General features: G+C 38.4%; 1 protein-coding gene across 1 annotated transcript in view; it reads left to right on the top strand.

Annotated features, from left to right (window-relative positions):
* ube3c (ubiquitin protein ligase E3C) overlaps positions 1-17,487 on the top strand; it is a 30,497-nt gene extending 13,010 nt beyond the window's left edge. The window contains exons 15-24 of the mRNA XM_037694304.1: positions 3,861-3,965; positions 4,295-4,382; positions 6,066-6,163; positions 6,460-6,592; positions 7,979-8,226; positions 11,075-11,287; positions 12,721-12,909; positions 12,998-13,064; positions 15,299-15,429; positions 16,948-17,487. Coding sequence (XP_037550232.1) covers positions 3,861-3,965; positions 4,295-4,382; positions 6,066-6,163; positions 6,460-6,592; positions 7,979-8,226; positions 11,075-11,287; positions 12,721-12,909; positions 12,998-13,064; positions 15,299-15,429; positions 16,948-17,118 — 1,443 coding nt within the window. The 3' untranslated portion in view covers positions 17,119-17,487. The remainder of the gene's footprint in view (positions 1-3,860; positions 3,966-4,294; positions 4,383-6,065; positions 6,164-6,459; positions 6,593-7,978; positions 8,227-11,074; positions 11,288-12,720; positions 12,910-12,997; positions 13,065-15,298; positions 15,430-16,947) is intronic.
* Positions 17,488-18,245: the final 758 nt, after the last annotated feature.

Genomic DNA, 18,245 nt, shown 5'->3' with positions numbered 1-18,245 from the left:
GGCAAAACAAACAAACAAAACCAGAAAATGGGGGAACAACGTTGTTTTTGTGCTCGTCTTTTAAATGGATTTAAGAAGCGAACACCAGCTACCTGTAAGACGTTGTGAGCACGTGGGGAGTTTTCATAAAAGATCTGCTCAAAGGCTTCTTGTCAGCTAAAACGACCCATTAAAGAAGTGAAGAGCAGGGAAAATGCATTTTCCAAATTGAACAGTGGAATTTACAGTTGGTTTAACGTCGCTGACCCCTAACACGTTAATGTTTGGTTCGTGTCATCAGCCGTCCCTCTCCATCTTTTATCACCTCCATTGTCGAGCTATCTATTTAATTGAAAGAAGTTAATTGAATGAAAATGATCAACTAAGCTTGTATTAATATTGCTAATGGAACTTTCTTCTTGGCCATGTTTGGAGAACGGTGTCACGCTGGAGTTTGGGAAAGGCCCATTAAGGTTTGCACTTAACCCGATGGGCTAATTAAGGAATGCTTATTCATTCCCAGGGTCAGAGAGTAGGTCTGCTCCAAACCCATCTCCACATACATTTTACAGCATTTTGCACTTGCCATTATTGCGCACTCTGGGTGCCTCCTGGTGATTGGCTGTGATTGATTGTCACTTTATGAAAATGACATGTCTTGGAGAAGAACATTTGGACTGAAATAATCCAGCTGGGGTATTATATGGAAATGGACTGGCTGTAACTTTATTCACATCAATGACATTTGTGACATTATTCATGTGTATCTGAACTGTAACTTGCCATAGCAACAAGGCAGCCTATTGGGATCAGATCTGTCTAAACATTTGTCACAGAAACTTGACTCTCCCAGTTTTTGTCCCATTTACTGACTTTTTACTGGCATTTAGGTGCAGATTTTAAAAGCTTTCGGTTCTGCTGACACACTGTTTATTAGCCAGAGCTCGGCAGTAATCAGTTTGATAGTAACTTTGAATAATTCATTTACATATTTTCTCGTGCATATTGCTTAGAAAAATAGTTAGAGACAGTTCTGCTGTGAAGGGAGTTCTTTGAATAGATTTACGACAGATATCTTACATTTTGTAAATTAGTGTTTGATCATTCTTACCGTAGTTCGGAGAAGTAGTTTGATTCTGACTGAATTGATGAGCTAATGGCTAGTCTGGTGGGAGTCAAGACCAAAGTGTATAGTGGCCTTTTTAAAACAACCAATACATTAAAAAAATCTGTGGTTGTGTCAACTGTGACCACACAGTAAACAAAAGTGTCTGTAATAATTTTTATATATTTTCCAGTAGTGTTTTGTTACTTGATTAGAAATGTGCACAAGTTTTAATTTAATTTAAAGAACTGAGCATTTGTTTCCACACTTTAGTAACTTTGGAAATGGTTGTTCACTACTTGGAGTGCCCACATTTAGTTAACTTCCTTGTCAAAATTTGCTGCAGTTTAAATTTTGTCGTTTGCAATGATTTCATTTTTGTTTCTTTGAGTTGCCATTTGTTTTGGAGATGGTGCACGAGTTGTCCTGCCACTCACTGTAAAGAGCCCAGCTGCAGATCTAGAGATCATGGTCTAACTGGGATGTACCATGTTGCATGTCAGTAGAGGGAAAAGTTAAACATAGTTTCATTCGTATGTTTTCCATTAGGTACATTTGACATATGCTTTTTCATAGGTTACTATTTAGCACTACTTTGATCAGTTTTGTTTTGTTGCTAACACTTTTTGTAATTTACTCTATTTAATTTCTGTTACTTTCCCCCCCAACTTTGTCAGATTCGCCTGATTAGCCACTAAATAAATGTCCCTTTATGTCGCAGTCACTGAATCAGTTAGTGATTTAGTTTCCTTCGTTGGTACTTTAGTGAAATGTTTATGTAGATCTCTTTTATGAGCCCAGAACTGAAGGTATTTTTGAGTTTTTTGTAAATAATTTGGGAAAACTTTTTTGGCAAATCTCCTGCATCTCTTGTTGGTTTATGTGTACCCTGACAGCGGTTCATGCATATACTTTACTAAGCCTTTTCATCATCATCAGTTTTGCCTTGTACAGTTGTAGAAGTCTCTAGTTTTCAGCAACAACCTACACCTGCTATTAATTGTTCATATTGCTTTCCTGTATAAATAAAGGTTGATTGATTCACAGAGCCCAAGGTCAAAGTTTTAATCAGAATAAGCTTTATTATCATTTTACTGAAATACAGTGAAATTATGTTCGTACAGTCATCTGAAAGATGGATGGCGTGCACGTTGCTGCTGCTACTGGAGCACGGCCTCTTATTCTTTTTCAGAATACTTTTTAGATAGAAAAGGGGAAAAAGCCATGAGGATAGGATAATGGCATTACAAAAAAATGTCTCCACACCTTGTCCTGTCAGGACACAATTTAAGACATCAAAAACTCTGCCAGTAAGCACATTATGAACACGTTACATGTGCATTTGATGACAAGATGGTGAGATTTGTCCATGAAGCACTTCCAGATAGACCATAGTCCTGATAAGATGTTGGTCAACTGGCACAGTTCTGATAAGCCTTCACTGAAGTTCTGGGGGGTGTTTGCGATAGACAAAGCTTTTCCTTATTTTACATATATCCCAGGAGAAATTTGACAAGCCGGCCTGTTTTTGAGGCCAACCGGGGGAGGCTGATTCAGATAAGCCACAATTATAGATTTTTTTCAGGCAGACTGTTTTTTTTCTTGTCAGCTTTGAGTCCTGTTGGTACTTTCAAGATCCAAAATGGCCAGTTTAGTGGACATTCCACTGGTCCATGCCTACGAGGCTCCTCCAAGGTCATCTCCAACATGCTGGCGAGTCCCAGAAGCCACAGGTGGTCTGCGATTCTCACAAATTGCTTCCATCATACGGTTTAGCTCGTAAATCAGCTGATTTTGAGTACTTGAAGCACGACCCAAACTTTCACACACATTCAGCAGTTTTTCCATGTCCTAAACTGCCGTCTTCCTTAAGAGCCGATAACATAGATATCCACCGATGCCAGAAAGCAGAAACACTGCTATCATGAATCCAATTATATAAATGTCTTTGGCGTCCTCCTGAGACAAAACGGAAAGACACATCAGCTCCCAAACTCCCCACGGATCCCTGACATATCCTACCGCGTGGATCTCAGCGGGGCATGAGGGCTCTCCAGGACCCTGTCACTTTGCTAAAAAGATTTTGTCCATTGTGTTGAAAGTCCAGCTGACCAGATCCATGACAGTAGTTTTCGTTAAATTCGGAAGATGTGTAATAGAAGCTCCAATACGTAGACACAGAGCAAAAAAGCAGGAGGAGAACAGGAGAGGGAGAGAAAAGGCATCCGCCTTGCCCGAGAGCGAGTGCAGAAAGCTAAACTATCACTTTAAAATAAAATGTCAAAAATCAGAACGTTTTCCTGAAATGAATGAAATACCTGTAGGTTACAATATGAACGCATTACGTCAAAACTAAAATTTACTCTGAACATCCTGTAAGACGTGCGGTGGCTGCTCTTGCACTTGCAGCCCAGGTAATTGGGAGATTTTAGCACCTTCTGTTCAATGGCTGATGTCAGCAGACTTCACTGGTAATTAACAGGGTTGGATGTTGAAGGATGGCACGGATCGTTTTTCTTTTATATTCCCCATAAATGGTGCATTAATGGCTGAAATCTCAAGTAGATGCCACCCCCACCCCCCTGCCCCCCGCCATCCTGTTTGAAAGCCTTCACATTTGTCAGTGTCTTGTTTTCAACTAATAAGTGTCACTTAAATTTGATGTTTGTGTGTTGAATTGGAATCTATTGTTAGAGTTAAATATGTTGCCACATATATGTTGTTGATGTGTTGACGTGATATGTGCACACCTGCATGTGTTTGATCTACAACCTAGGTCATCACTAACTTGGTGAAGATGGTGAAAGCTCGTGACATCAGACGACCCTTCTGCCCTGCAGGACACTGGCTCTCCGAGGAGGTCAACATTCGAGCTGATAAGGTCTTCAACTATTCATTTTTTTACCTTTACTTTGATTTTTTTTTTTTGGTTAGAATTTTTATTGTAAGTGAATTTACAACTCGAACTACATTCACAAGGCTGTTAGTCATTTTAAAATATAATTGTCTTGTGTTTATATATATATATATATATATATATATATATATATTTATTTTTTTTTTTTTTTATTTTTTTTTTTTTTTTTTTTTTTTGTAAAGAATTATTTTAGTATTTTTGGGAAATGTTTTTAAAATTTCTCATCCTAAAACATTTGTATTCCTTCATGAAGAGCGTCAGTCACTTCATTTACTTGCCTCTTTTCTGTCCAGGTCCCCCAGCTGTATGTACCATCAGCAAGGCATGCATGGAGAACACGGAGGAGGGGTCACATTGGGCCTCTTCAGTCAACTCTTGATGGTACTGCAACCTGTCTCGATTGCTTAAAAAAATAAAACTTGTCGAATCGTACATTTTTTATTGCTTAAAATGTTTCATATTAATTGAGCAAAAAGTAGCACATTTGTATCCTGTAAGTCTGTTACTCAAAGATTTATATAAAAAAACAATAATAACCAAATCTAAACGTGCATTCTAAATTCCAGTCTAAAGTAAATGACCTCAGTTTTCAGCAGGACCAATTAGGCACACTAAGATAAAAACACTAATGCATGCAGGCTCACTTTCAGCCATTAACATGTTTGTGACGTAAAGTGTGAAAACAGACTGATAACAATGTGTATGATCTCCCTAATGCTGCTCAGGGGCTGTGTGAGATAAATTCAATTAGTGGGAGAGTACCTGATGAACTCAACCACATCTGGTCTATGTGTTTGTCCGGCCTTTTCTCATTTCCTTAAATGGACAAGCCCGCGGCTGATAAATGAGACGTGTATTGACCACTCCAAGGCCATATTTCTCCTCAAAGATGGAAACCTGATGGGAAAATGCAGATCAGGTTGACTAATTGAGCAGAATAATTGAGCTGCAGTTGAATGGAAAAAAGTGAAGAACAGGAAAGTGATTGTGACTTTGGGAGGCTAAATGGTCCAAACCTTGGGTTTAAGCAAACATTAGCCTCTTGGATAAATCTAAGTAAGTGGATAGGCAGCTCGCAGATGAGTTAATTAAGAGTGTTATTAAAAGGCTGTTGGACGGATATGCCGTTAATGGTCGGTCTGTAAACCGTGAAATAAGTCAATCACAGTTCTTAACAGTGAAGAATGGTGATGATGTAAGACGAGTGTTTATAAAAATGCAGCTGATGTTGGAAAGTTTTTTGTTTTTGTGTGTGTGTGTGCTTCTGAAATTGAAATTGAGTCTTTTGCTAAAAATTGTTAAATTCAATTCTAGAGAATGAAAAACATTTTGCCAGCCTTAAAAAAAAATAAAAGCATTAAGAACAAGAGAAGTTGGACATTTTGAGGCGTTTAACATTTTAGAAGCTGTCATTGCCAAGATGCTAATGTTGGGTTGAAACTACACTAAGCACAAAAGCAAAAAAGTCTCATGAAATCAGATATAAACTAAATCAAACTTCACAGATTTGTATTCCTAGCTTGACAAAACTTTTCTGTTGCCATTGAATGCAACACGAAATGTTTTTGTGAAAATTGAAGACAGATTGTGGTTCAACAGAGAACAACGCAGGATTTTCATTTTTGTTATACTGCTGTTATGATCTAAAACAAAAGTCAAATTGCCTCACAACCATATGCTTTTATTGGTTTCTACACACCTTATGCCCAATACACAGCAAAAGTATAAAAACAAACAATAATACTAGCAGAAGTTTCAATCTCTGTGCAGAATTAAAGCCCAGTAAAACTTTCTGAGAAGGACATCTTTGGTATGAGTGTCTTTGTTGTTTTAAAAGTTTATCAGTTCAGGAGTATATCAAGTCAAGAGACAGCAACTGATAAACAAAACAAAAGTCATCATTTGTATTTAAACATGTAATAGTCATAAATATCAGCTGATGGGATACAAAAACTATATTGTAAAAAATATTTGGCAACTTCTTGTAAATGTTTTAATTAATACAATAGAAGGAGTTTTCCTGTCTTCAGTAAGATCACGTACATGCTGTGTTTGTTTCTGCAGTGGGATCAGAGCCTCCACAGATGTCCGTGTCTGAAGAGAGACATCTGGCCATCCTCACAGAGCTCCCGTTTGTCGTTCCCTTCGAGGAGCGAGTGAAGGTATTGCCTTGCGGATCCACACACAGCTTTGACAAAAAGTGTACCATAATTATGCATTTCAAGGGGGGATTAAAGGTTCATCAAATACATGCTTTGCTTATGCGCTAAAGGGGTAAATTAGTATGAATTTATCAGTAGCTTGGAGGCGTATTTTATGGGTGAGTTGTTATATTACTCTTTAATGCGTTAATGATGTATCTAATTTGACGCTCTGTTGTCATTCTGTGCAAGATGACATTTTTTTTAAGCATAAAGATTCATTTATGACTGTCATTGGGTTCACATTCACCCTTTAGATCTTCCAGAGGTTAATCCTCGTTGACAAACAAGATGTGCAAGGGGACGGGCCGTTCCCTGATGGCATCAATGTCACCATCCGAAGAAACTACATCTATGAAGACGCCTACGATAAACTCTCTCCAGAAAACGGTAACACTGGCATCGCTGTAATTTCAACAAGAGTTGTATGTTGAGTTATGTTTGTGAAATCAGCCTGTATTGTCTAGAAAGCAGCACGGTGCAGTAAATATTACTCAAACGTATTATACTCTATAAAACCGCAGTTATGAAGAGCAAGGTTCCAGTTTGCATTAAAGCTGAAGGCTACTTTTCTCCTCGTGCAGACTATTGAATTTCAGTAAAGCATAATTGTGATTCTGATTATTGTAATGGATCGCATAAAAACAGAATCAATTATTTTAAGTCACCTCTTTTGTGTTTGAATTTGAAAGGGTACTTGGGTGAAGGGCAATCTGATTAAAAAGAGTAACAGGAGACCTGAGCTGAAGACGTGATCTATATCATTTATGTGTCTATAAGTTATAGCTGCCTTGATTTACCACTGAACATTTATTATTCTGAAAGATGACATGCATTGAATATTCTGCAGGTCAAGAAATCACTTTTGTGCAAATTGTGTTTGTTGGGGAAAATACTCACACTAACAAATTTACTTTTCCGTTTTGACAATTGTTGTGTTCACAAAAAATATTTTAGTTAATAATCTTCATTTGTTGTTTTTAAGTAGGTGGTAGATTTAGCATCTATTATGTAAGGAAACTTTTCAAGAACAGGTGAATTTACAATGTTTATACCAATGTATTGTTAATTAGGTAATTAGGTAATAAATAGAAACTGTTTTATACAATTTAATTTGTCTGTTAAAATGCCGATTTTTAGATGATTTTAAATAACTTTAGGTCTCCCTTGTAAACCAGATTATCTAATTCAAGTGAATGTCCTGCGATTTAAAACAAATCACAACAATTGGCATATAAAATGGTGCTTTTCATAATTTTGAATCTCAGCTTTAAAAAAAATTATATATAAATTTACATTAGTTCTTACAAGCACAATAAGCAAGCAAAATATATTAAAAAGGAACTAAACACTTTTTTTTTTAATTTCACTCTGAAATAAAATAACCCACAAATATCCAAACAGCAAAAACAAAATATACTTTTCCTCTTCTGTTTTTTGAAAACATGCACATCCTAAACATGTGAGTTTCATCACTTGCAATAATAAAGTAATTAACTTTATTTGGTTAAAAGCAGCTGCTTTGTCATTCAAATATGAAATTGTTTGCAGATTATATCCATTTTAGGGGATAATTATGTTTATAACCATCATAAACTAGAAATATAAGCTTTCATGTTGACTTAATTAATATCATTACTAAAAGTTATGAAATTATTGTAAAATATCCAAAAATCCTTACAGAATGAAACTAAGTGCTATTGTGATTATGAGCAATATTGGATATTGAATTTTTGATTAATTTGTCCTCATGTCCTGCGTGCGTCTTTGAATTAGAGCCGGACCTTAAGAAAAAGATCCGAGTCCATCTTCTCAATGCTCATGGTCTGGACGAGGCAGGCATCGACGGTGGTGGCATCTTTCGCGAGTTCCTCAACGAGCTCCTCAAGTCGTGCTTCAATCCCAACCAGGGCTTCTTCAAGACGACCAACGAGGGTTTGTTGTATCCCAACCCCGCTGCAGAGATGCTTGTGGGCGACTCCTTCACAAGACACTACTACTTCCTGGGCAGGATCCTTGGAAAGGTGAGCCTTTAAAATTAAAACCTAAAGAAGTATGACGTGCAATTACAGAAGCATCAAATGCATAAAAGTAATTATTATGTTGATAAAAAGTGTCCTATTTGCTTTAGAAGCTCACATTTTTTAAAGGAGTTCTCGTTAATTTGTAACTCATTTTGGAGGCTTAAAAAAAAGCTTTTGGGCTCTTATTGTGATAGGTAGATGGAATTGTTTATCTGCCCCTTCGTTTCATTGATAGCACTATTTATTAGAGCCTAATGTTTCTAAATCATCCTTAATGCATGTGGTGGTGATTGTTTATCAAGATGCCTTCCCCAGTCAGGGGATATCATCTCATCCTGGAGAAGAATTACCTCATGACAAGCGGGTCGCCTCTCAATTAGGACTTCCATTAGTGGATGATTCCTACCCCTTGTTTCTGAAGTGACTGCATTTGGCTGGCATTAAATCAGCAGGCCCACAAAGACAAGACATAAATAAGCGTTCAAAGCTTGTCGTAATAGCATTTTGATCTGTTTTACAGTCAGGAGTAACCGGGGCTCCTCTCTTGCACAGCTCCACAGAGTCTGGTAAACTTCAGAACGATACACCTTCTTTTCCTGTTTGCTTTTCTTCTCCTCTGTATTCTGTGCAAGTGAGAAGTGCTCAATTAGCTGCTACAATATGCCCATTCCTGCTTCTGTGATGCTCTCCATAGCTAATGGTACAGGCAATTAGGCTAAGGGAAATTAATTAGAATTTGACTTTCAATTAACCCTACCTTAAGTTCTTCCTTCTCCATAAAAATGGACGTTTGAGTGGCCATTTGAGAGGCGTATTGATATTTGTTTAGTGCCGTTATAGCCTGGATAAAAGGCAGCCGTTTATATGGATCGGGATTGCATCACCACTGCTGCAGTGTGCACGGTGCACGCTGCAGCTCAAAGGACACAGGAGATTAATATTGTTAATTAATGTCCGAGGCGTGCCATTGTTGTGGAGGTGATGTATTACAGCCAGGAGAAGCTTGTCTGGAGTACTCACTGAAATGGGATTGGACATCAGAATAGAGGCCAGTCATCATCCCTCTTCCTCGCTTGTCCACCCTGCTGACAAGCTAAGATTTAAGCCACAAATGGGGAAACATGAAAAGGGATTGCTTTGCATTTGTGGCTTCATCCTAAAGATTAAAAAGATATCTTAATCATATTGTTTGTCAGCATTCTCTCTCATTTCACATGTATGTAATACCGTTTGTAAAAGATTGTTTTTAGGGGTCCATTCATCTCATTAGCACAAAACCTGCAGCCTCATTAGCAACAGCCTTCGCACTTTGTAAACTGGAGGGAAAAAAGCTTTCATCCTCCTTCACCATCAGCCTCCTCTCAGTGATCTCTCCTTAGAGGTGCAAGAGTGTCGCACCTCTGATTGATAGAGATGCGTTTGGAAGGCATTATAATTTTATTGATTCTTAATGTTGTAAATTAAGGAATTTATTTGGCAGCTAACAGAATGCACCTGCAGTGCTGCTGGCATTTATTCCACCTGATGGTGCCGCGATCTGCTTTAATTGCGTTGCCACTGCACTCACTTATATTAAAAGGCCTGGGCCATAACAATTAATTCTTTCCAAGCCAAGTCATTTTGGCACAATTTCTGGCAATAAACACTCATAAATTAGGCAAGTGGCACTGAAAAAAATAAGGCTACAAGTTTTTTCCATATACTTATTGCTGCCTCTTCCCGGCACAAGTGTTATTGATAGGTTTCAAGGGGCCACGCAGCGCATATGGTCTAAAATGAACACCGGCCACAAGAGTAATGCTAAGTGGATTATTTTGCATAAAAAATAGACAATGTTTGAAGTTGTGCAATTAACCTGTGTTTAGAAAATAGCTGTGATTTATGCATGTGTGTGTGTTTAAGATGCATGCATAATGGAAATCCTTTAGATTTATAATCCATTTAGCTGATGCGGTCAGGGTTTTTAGCACTATCATTTATAAAGACCTGTATATATTAATGTCTCCAATAGGCTCTTTTTTGGACTATTCAAGTACATTAGCTTAGGGTTTTATGAGTCACCTGCCCAGCTGTGGTTCTTAATTGCATTAAAGGTCAAGGTGAGAATCGGCATTTATAAAGTTTGAGTCGAGTAAAGAAGGAATAGGCTGCATGCTTTAGATTGACTGTGCTTTGTGTTTTTAGCTCTGTCACTCTGATGTGGTTACATTTACTGACATAATGCTTGATCTTTTGATTTGAACCAACATAATGTTGTTTTTAGGGCTGCACGATATTGGATTTTTGGCCGATATTCGATATGCCGATACGTTAAAACTTATTTGGCCGATAACCAATATCAGTACCGATATTTTTCCCTAGACCTACATACAGAGACTACATAACTTTCTCTGCTGTGGAATTAAAATACTACATTATTCTGCATGGTGTTTGCCAATTTGGCCTTCTACCAAACGCAGATGCCAAAAATGGGACTGAAAATGATGTAACACTATGTAAATATATATATTTTTTTTTTAAAAAGCACATTTTATATCGGTGAGTTATTTTGATGGAATGGCCGATGTCCAGTATTTAACTTTATCGCTAATATCGCCCGATACCATGGCGATAATATCGTGCATCCCTGGTTGTTTTATATCTTATAATTTATTTTTACATATTTTCATTACCATTACTCTTGATACTCTTTGCAGACTATTCCCTATTTAGTTGTTTTGTTTAGTGATACTGTGGTGCTGAACATTATGGGTTTAGTGATGTTTGAAATGGGGAATTGCAAAGTTAAATTATTCTACCTGTTTATTTTTTCAGCTTTCTCCTGGCTAACGTCCACTTTTATCTACAGGCGCTGTACGAGAACATGTTAGTGGAGCTACCTTTTGCCAGTTTTTTCTTATCCAAACTTCTGGGAACCAGCGCAGATGTGGACATCCACCACCTGGCGTCTTTGGACCCAGAGATGTATCGCAACCTTCTCTTCCTCAAAAGCTATGAGGGTGACGTGGAAGAGCTCGGCCTCAACTTCACTGTGGTCAACAACGATCTGGGAGAAGCTCAGGTGACTGGGCTGAATTGTTTATTTATTTTTCACTTCTGTTTCTGGTCTTGGCACCACAGGATCTGTCTATCCATCGTCCTGTTTGGTTGCTCTTTGCGGTGTTAATAATTCATTTCCTCTCCTGATGCACCACTTTTCAACTCCGCTAGAGATAAAGCACGTCATCTCTGTCACTAAGCCACGCTGCTGTGCAGGGGACTCGGCGGCTCTGTTGACCATTCCACCTGCCTTTCCTCCCACAAATTATCTCTCAACACGCCTGACATGAGCAGTCAACAGTTTTCAAGCATACCCCCCTCCCTTTTTTCACTCCAAAGCTCAAGGCTGAAGAGACGACCTACCACCACCGCTCTGAGTCATTGGCGCTCAGACCTGCACACAGAGCTCCTGTTTGCTCAGGGCTTTAACGCATCTTAACTCTTCTCAAACAACACCTGAAACGGCAGAGTTGCAACGTTGGCCCTCATGATTGCAAATAGGGCATCGCAAACACGATAGGGAAAACAATTTGTGAAAGATTAGGCACACACCCGGGAGCAGTCTGCCCTGCATTTGCCCTTGCAAGATAGCCAAAGCAAGCAAGATAACCACAGTAATTCTCTTACATTAGCACATAATCAGGATCCACTGTGAAGGAGAAAAAGGCAGAAAATGGTTTCCTGAATGTGAGGCTGTTTCTGAGAATAAACACAATACCTCACACCTGACATTACAGTGCAGTCTGAAGTCGGTATCGTTGTACTAAATGGTTTTGTGAAGCTTATCAGTTGAATTTTGTAAGGATTTTATGCTTGCTGCAGCTGTTGTAGTTTGAGCTGATAGATTCGGTTTTGTAGCCCTCCAAGTTTTAGAGGTTATTTAAGATCTGTATTTGTTTTTTATTTAAGAATAAATAAAGCAAGAGCAAAATCTTAAAGTTACTATATCCCAGTTTTAAAAGTTAGTCACCAGTTTGTCAAAACATTAAAATCGTACGCCAAATACAGAAAACGTGCACTGGGAAATGATGACCGTGATGTTTTGTTCTTTTGTTGATGAAATCTTATACCCGACTTTATGAGCAGAGATGAGCACATCATATCAAGTTATAAATGCTCTAAAGCTAATGAAAAAAGAAACTTGGGCCAAATGATAGTGGACCATATGCCCAGTGAGGCTATATTTAGTAACACTAAAACACTGAGCCACACACACTCACCTTTAGTTTCTTACATTTAATCATAAGAACATTGTTGAGAAAACATTTTAATTGCTTTTATCTGATTGAAATCACCTGGCTTAATTTAACTACTGAAACTTTTGTTAGTCTTCTGGCACTTGCATATATAGTAAAGTATGCGGCGCAATTTATCTTATGATCACATTATCAAACTGCAAAAGCAAATTTTAAAGCTCTATAAAAATTATTTTTGTCCTTTTTTTTTTTTATCCAGGTTGTTGAACTGAAGCCAGGAGGCAAAGATATTCCTGTGACGACGGCAAATCGGATAGCTTACATTCACTTAGTGGCTGACTACAGACTGAACAAGCACATCAGGCCTCACTGTCTAGCCTTCAGACAAGGTCTCGCCAATGTGGTCAACCTTGAGTGGCTGCGTATGTTTGACCAGCAGGAGATGCAGGTAATAAGCTCATGTGCAAAACTGAGACTTTTAAATAGTTTATACATTTTCAAAAAGAGGTCAAATCTTTTTTTAAATGTCCTAATAGGTGCTTATATCTGGGGCACATGTGCCAATTTGTCTCGATGACCTAAAGAACTTCACAAATTATTCAGGTAGGTTAAAGACATTTCTGATTATTTGCGTCATTAGGTGTCTGTGTTGCTCATCTTTGATGGGAGTTAAAAGGACAAGGACAAAGAATGTTAACAGGGGTAGACATAAGGACATTTTCCAGGTTGTCCAGCAGACAACCTCTTAGCAGAATCTGGTTGTCCACCAAAATTTTTGGTTGTCTGCCACGTTTACAATAAAGAAGGCAAAAAAATAAAAAAAAGTACAGTACTTGCTGCCGTACACGTCGCACTGCCGTATAAGTTGCATCTATTATGCGTCACCGCTGACATGTTACATCTGTTGTGCATCACCGCTGACAACCCGGAAATGTGGGCTGGTGTTGTGCCAAAAAATCGACTGGCTGCCAAATGGCGGCCACGGGAGCGTGCACGGGAGTACTTTAACAAGAGTTTAAAAGGATTAACACTAAAAAACAATTATTTGTTTACTCGAAATTATAGCAAAGGTGTGTCTCAGTTGAACTTTTCCTTAATAAATGCACTTTAACGGTCAAATCAGCTGCATTTTTAAAATTGTTTCACAGCTGCAGGAGCACACAGAGGTAGGACTTGCAGTGCATTTCTTCGAAATTTAACAATATAACCACTTAAAAACAATTATTTGTTTGCTCGACATTATAGTAAAGGTGTGTCTCAGTTGAACTGTTCCTTAATAAATGCACTTTAATGGTCAAATCAGCTGCATTTCACCTGGGGGGCGTGGCGAAATGCAGCTGATTTGACATTTGCTCTAGGAGTTGTAGAGCAAGACGAAGGTGGCTCTGTATGGCAAGCCAAGTGTCTCATTAATAGCCACTTTTACCTATTAATGAGACAATTGGCTTGCCATCTTGGTCGAGGGCCCTCTAGTGGCTGAAAATGGTAGTGTTCAATATTTTCCATGTCAGAATGAATGAAATTGTCAGATCTCAGCCAAAAATTGGGTTATAAATATGAGAAACAAAAACACAAGTCTCTTCGTTGTATAAGTCGCAGGGCATGCAAATTTTTGCAAAAAGGTGTGACTTATACAACAAGAAGTACAGTAATTTAAAAAGTACTTTGCACTATGTACAAAGTTTACTATTTACAAATGTTCTAGCCATCTTGTAGACTGCTTGGAATGTCCAAGCTACTGAGCCACAGACTCTTTCAGGAGCTGCTCGAGTGGAACTTCCTCGTTCTCCTCATCCTCTTTCTTGTCAGACTTTTAAGAGAGGCACTCGCGGCATATCAGGGCTCAGGGATTGATGCCCCCCCCCCCCCCCCCCAAAATCTTTTGACTGAAAAAAATTCTACACCTAGAGATGTAGAACACATACGCTTAATACATAGATGTTTATTAACTTATTACATGTCATCATCATTGCTTAGAGTAGCGGGGTGTCCTCCTTGGTAAATAGTCCAGGAAACACTGACTGGTGCTCTCACCTGCAGTCTGTCTCTAAATTGGGAACACTGCACATGCCCACCACATATCAGACATCACAACCCACCCTGCTGTGCTCTGATTGGGTAAAATTGTGACTCTGGTTCTTTTTATTTGTTGAAAGTTTAATCACTGCATCATTATTAGATTGGCCCACCACAAAACATGTTATTTCTCGCTCTCAGTTTTGAAGATGACAGGAATCTTTAGAACTTTAATCCATGTTTATTCCACTTGGTTGTCCACTGTACAACCTCGAGGTGAGATCAGGTTGTCCAAAACGAAAATAGGTTGTCTCGGACAAACGGAAACCGCTTATGTCGATCCCTGCTTAAGATCTTTTGAAGCAGTTTTGTGGGAAGGTTTTGAACAAGCAATATCTCACCTGTTGCAGATAACTTTTTGAATGAACGAAGTCTGGTGAAATAGTTTTATTATGATCTGACTGATAAGTTAATGTCCTAGACCCTAAAGTGTTTTGCTGCTATCTCAAGACAAATCTGATCTCCACAATTTTCTAATGGTTCATTCAAATGCTTTTTTTAAAATAAACATTATAATTTTAAATTTGTCATTGTAAATCGCATTCGTCTCTAAACATAGGTCCTTCAAAGTGCTATCTACAGCAGTTAAGATATTAATTGTTCATCATAACCTTTTCACAGAACCCCTCTTCAAAAGATCTGAACTATCCCAATAGCTCCTTCTTTAGGCAACTGTTAAACTCTTTTTCATTTAAAATGAGTTTTATGTACAGTATCTGTCAGCTTATATATATTTTTTTTTCTGCAATAACCTCTTTTAGGTGGGTACTCTGCCAATCACCCTGTTATCCAGATCTTCTGGGAGGTAGTCGAAGGATTCACAGATGAAGAAAAACGCAAACTATTGAAGTTCGTCACCAGTTGCTCGCGGCCGCCGCTGCTGGGCTTTAAGGTGAGCCGTTATCGGACATGAACTTTCCTTTCCCTTCATCTTTCCTCCTCCTGGTATCTGCAGTTTCCATCAGGTTTTCCAGACTTAACAGAAGGTTCTCCCCTTAATGAGCTTCTAATGAAAATACTGACTGATAAAAACCCTTAAAATTGTCATATTCCTATTAGGTGTGTCCAGAGAAGTGCATTGTGGTGAGCACTTATCTCCACATCCACTATTGTTTTTACAGTTCATGACCTTCCTCTGTTAAAGAAGGCTGTCTGCAGCTCTCTGTGTGTGTCTGGGCTTGACTAGACCTTGACTGGACAAATATTGTCATTCAGAACTTGGTACAAGGTTGAACTTTTTACCTTTCTTTCTTTTGTGTCACATAGCAGATAACAGCAATATCTTAGGAGATAAATATGCCAGGAAAATGTCTGTCTACTTATTTTAAACGTTGAATCTTGATAGCAAAGCATTTCTGAAAAGTATTCCTAATTAGAAGTAATTTCACTTTCTCATTGACTTGATTTGTAGGACACTTAAGGAGTTGCAGAGAAATGGTGGAAAGTGATACTCGGGGGCCATTAAAGAGTTTTTATGCCACACTTTGTCTGACCAGAACCTGTAATCATAATATGATTGTTTAAGTATTATTCCTGCTGTCATTACTCAAGAAGGAGTTATTGCTGTTCTAAAGTAGGAAGTGAAAAACACTCTAAAATTCTTCAGTAATATTTCCTCTGACTTTAAATAAGCCCTTCCCTCTGTGTTTAATTAATTTGACTTTGGCCAGTGTGCGGTACGCCACCCCTCCCACCTTCTGTGGGGCTTAAAGGGTGGTAATTTGTGGGGGAGTGGCCCCTGACCTGGCCCTCAGCTCGAGCCAGCTAAGCCTTAATTAGCTGTCGTGAAACGGCCTAGGATTCATTGGAGAAGAAATAGCTCTGTCAGAGGAAGCCATTTAAAAAAGATGATGGAAGCTGTCTTTTTTTCTTCTTTTTTTTATGATAGCAGTGGTAATGATACTTTCTCAATAAGCAACGATAGTTTAATACGGTAATTGTCAGAAAAATGGGGTCATTATGGCTTAGACCCCAAAGAGCCATTTAATCGCACAAGTATTGCCAATGAGACATATACGCTACCATTAAATATCAGGATGAAATCAAGGTGGAGTAGCATGTTCGTGATGGAAACGGTCAGTGTCATAGTTTGCAGACGAAGTGGCCTCATCAACTGTGAGGTTTGATTTAAAAAAAAAAAAAAAAATCCAGATAGACATCCAGATCCATCCTGCATCTCATCCAAGGGTCAAACTATGAGCTCGTCTCCCTAAGCTGATTTCATAAATTTATCCTTTTTCTGTGTTAGCTTTGCTCTTTTAACATTTATCCACACATGGAAGTTGACATTTATTGTCTAATCTGGATTGGTTTGGAAATTGGGACCATTATTGATATTATTGACTGTCTTTAAACACTTTAATATGTTCAACTCTCTGTCAGCTAATTACCACCTTACATTCGTTAACAGGAGCTCTACCCAGTCTTCTGCATCCACAATGGTGGAAACGATCTGGACCGCCTGCCCACCGCTAGCACCTGCATGAACCTACTCAAGCTCCCCGAATTCTGCGACCAGCAGCTGATGAGGCGCAAGCTGCTGTATGCCATCGAGTCTTCTGCAGGGTTCGAGCTGAGCTGAGCGGGAGGCGAAGGCTTCTTTATCCTCGTATCAAAGGACGCCATGCCACTCAGGTGGCTTTGGAGTAAAGGCTCAGAAGATGAGATAGCAAACAGTGCACTGACTGATTTGACATGTGTTTCTGTGTGTGTGCCAAGTAGACGGTGAGTAAATACTCGTAGACAGAGGAAAGAGGTGCAAGAGTAAATAATGAGATTTTTGTTTTCCTTTTTAAATACATGTATCTTTTTAGTAATTGACCTTTTAATTGCTTGAGAAGAACAGATGGAGCTGAATTTTCCAGGAGGTATCAGGTGCTGAAGGAAAACAAGAGTAGCTGCGACTCTTATCAGCTAACATTAAAAGAAAGCTGCAGATCTTTTTAGAGTCCAACTCTTTTGAAAAGTTATAAACAGTTAACATCTTACCTGTTGTAGGTAGTTTTTTTTTTTAATTTCTTCTGTAAACCTTTAAAAAAAACAGCCATTTTGTATTACATTTTTTTTTTTACAAAGATAATATGGTCATTTTGTAAATGGTGTTATGCGTATTTCTTCTACAACTTGGTGCACTACCGGCATGAGTATTATATTTCTGCCAGAAAAAAACATCTACTTTGGTCTTGACCCTACTCAGACTAACTGTTAGCTTGGCGTTCTGGTCACAATTAAACTTTGTTTCTCCAAACTGAGGTTATTTGAAAAGCTATCTACAACAGGTAAGATGTTGCTTGTTTTTAACCTTTTCATAGAACCTTACTTTAAGAGATCTGAGCTGTCCCTTTAATGGACAGTTGTTTGTCACCAAAGATTACCTGGTATGAAAAAAGGCAATACAACAAGAGGGGACGAACTGTCAGACTCTGAAGCCACCTCACGGTGTGAGTCGCAGAGACGGAGAAACTTTTTATACCGTTAGTTATTTTCATGTAGAAGTCGATGAAACTTTAGTTTTTGTGATTTCTCAAATGATAACCAGTAATAACTTGTGTCTGATTGTCGATCTATAAATGTAAACGGCTCTGAAGCTGAGAGAAAACTGGTCTTGCTGGAATAAATCGGGAGAGAAAGTATTACATGATTAAAGTATTGTGAATATGTATATGTTTTAAACTGCTCATGTATTTGTAACTTGTACAGGGTTGTTTC

This window comes from Nematolebias whitei, chromosome 20, assembly GCF_014905685.2.
Source record: "Nematolebias whitei isolate Nwh7 chromosome 20, NemWhi1, whole genome shotgun sequence".
Lineage (NCBI taxonomy): Eukaryota > Metazoa > Chordata > Actinopteri > Cyprinodontiformes > Rivulidae > Nematolebias > Nematolebias whitei.
The sequence above is the reverse complement of the archived record's forward strand: the minus strand, read 5'-3'. Positions and strand labels throughout refer to the sequence as shown.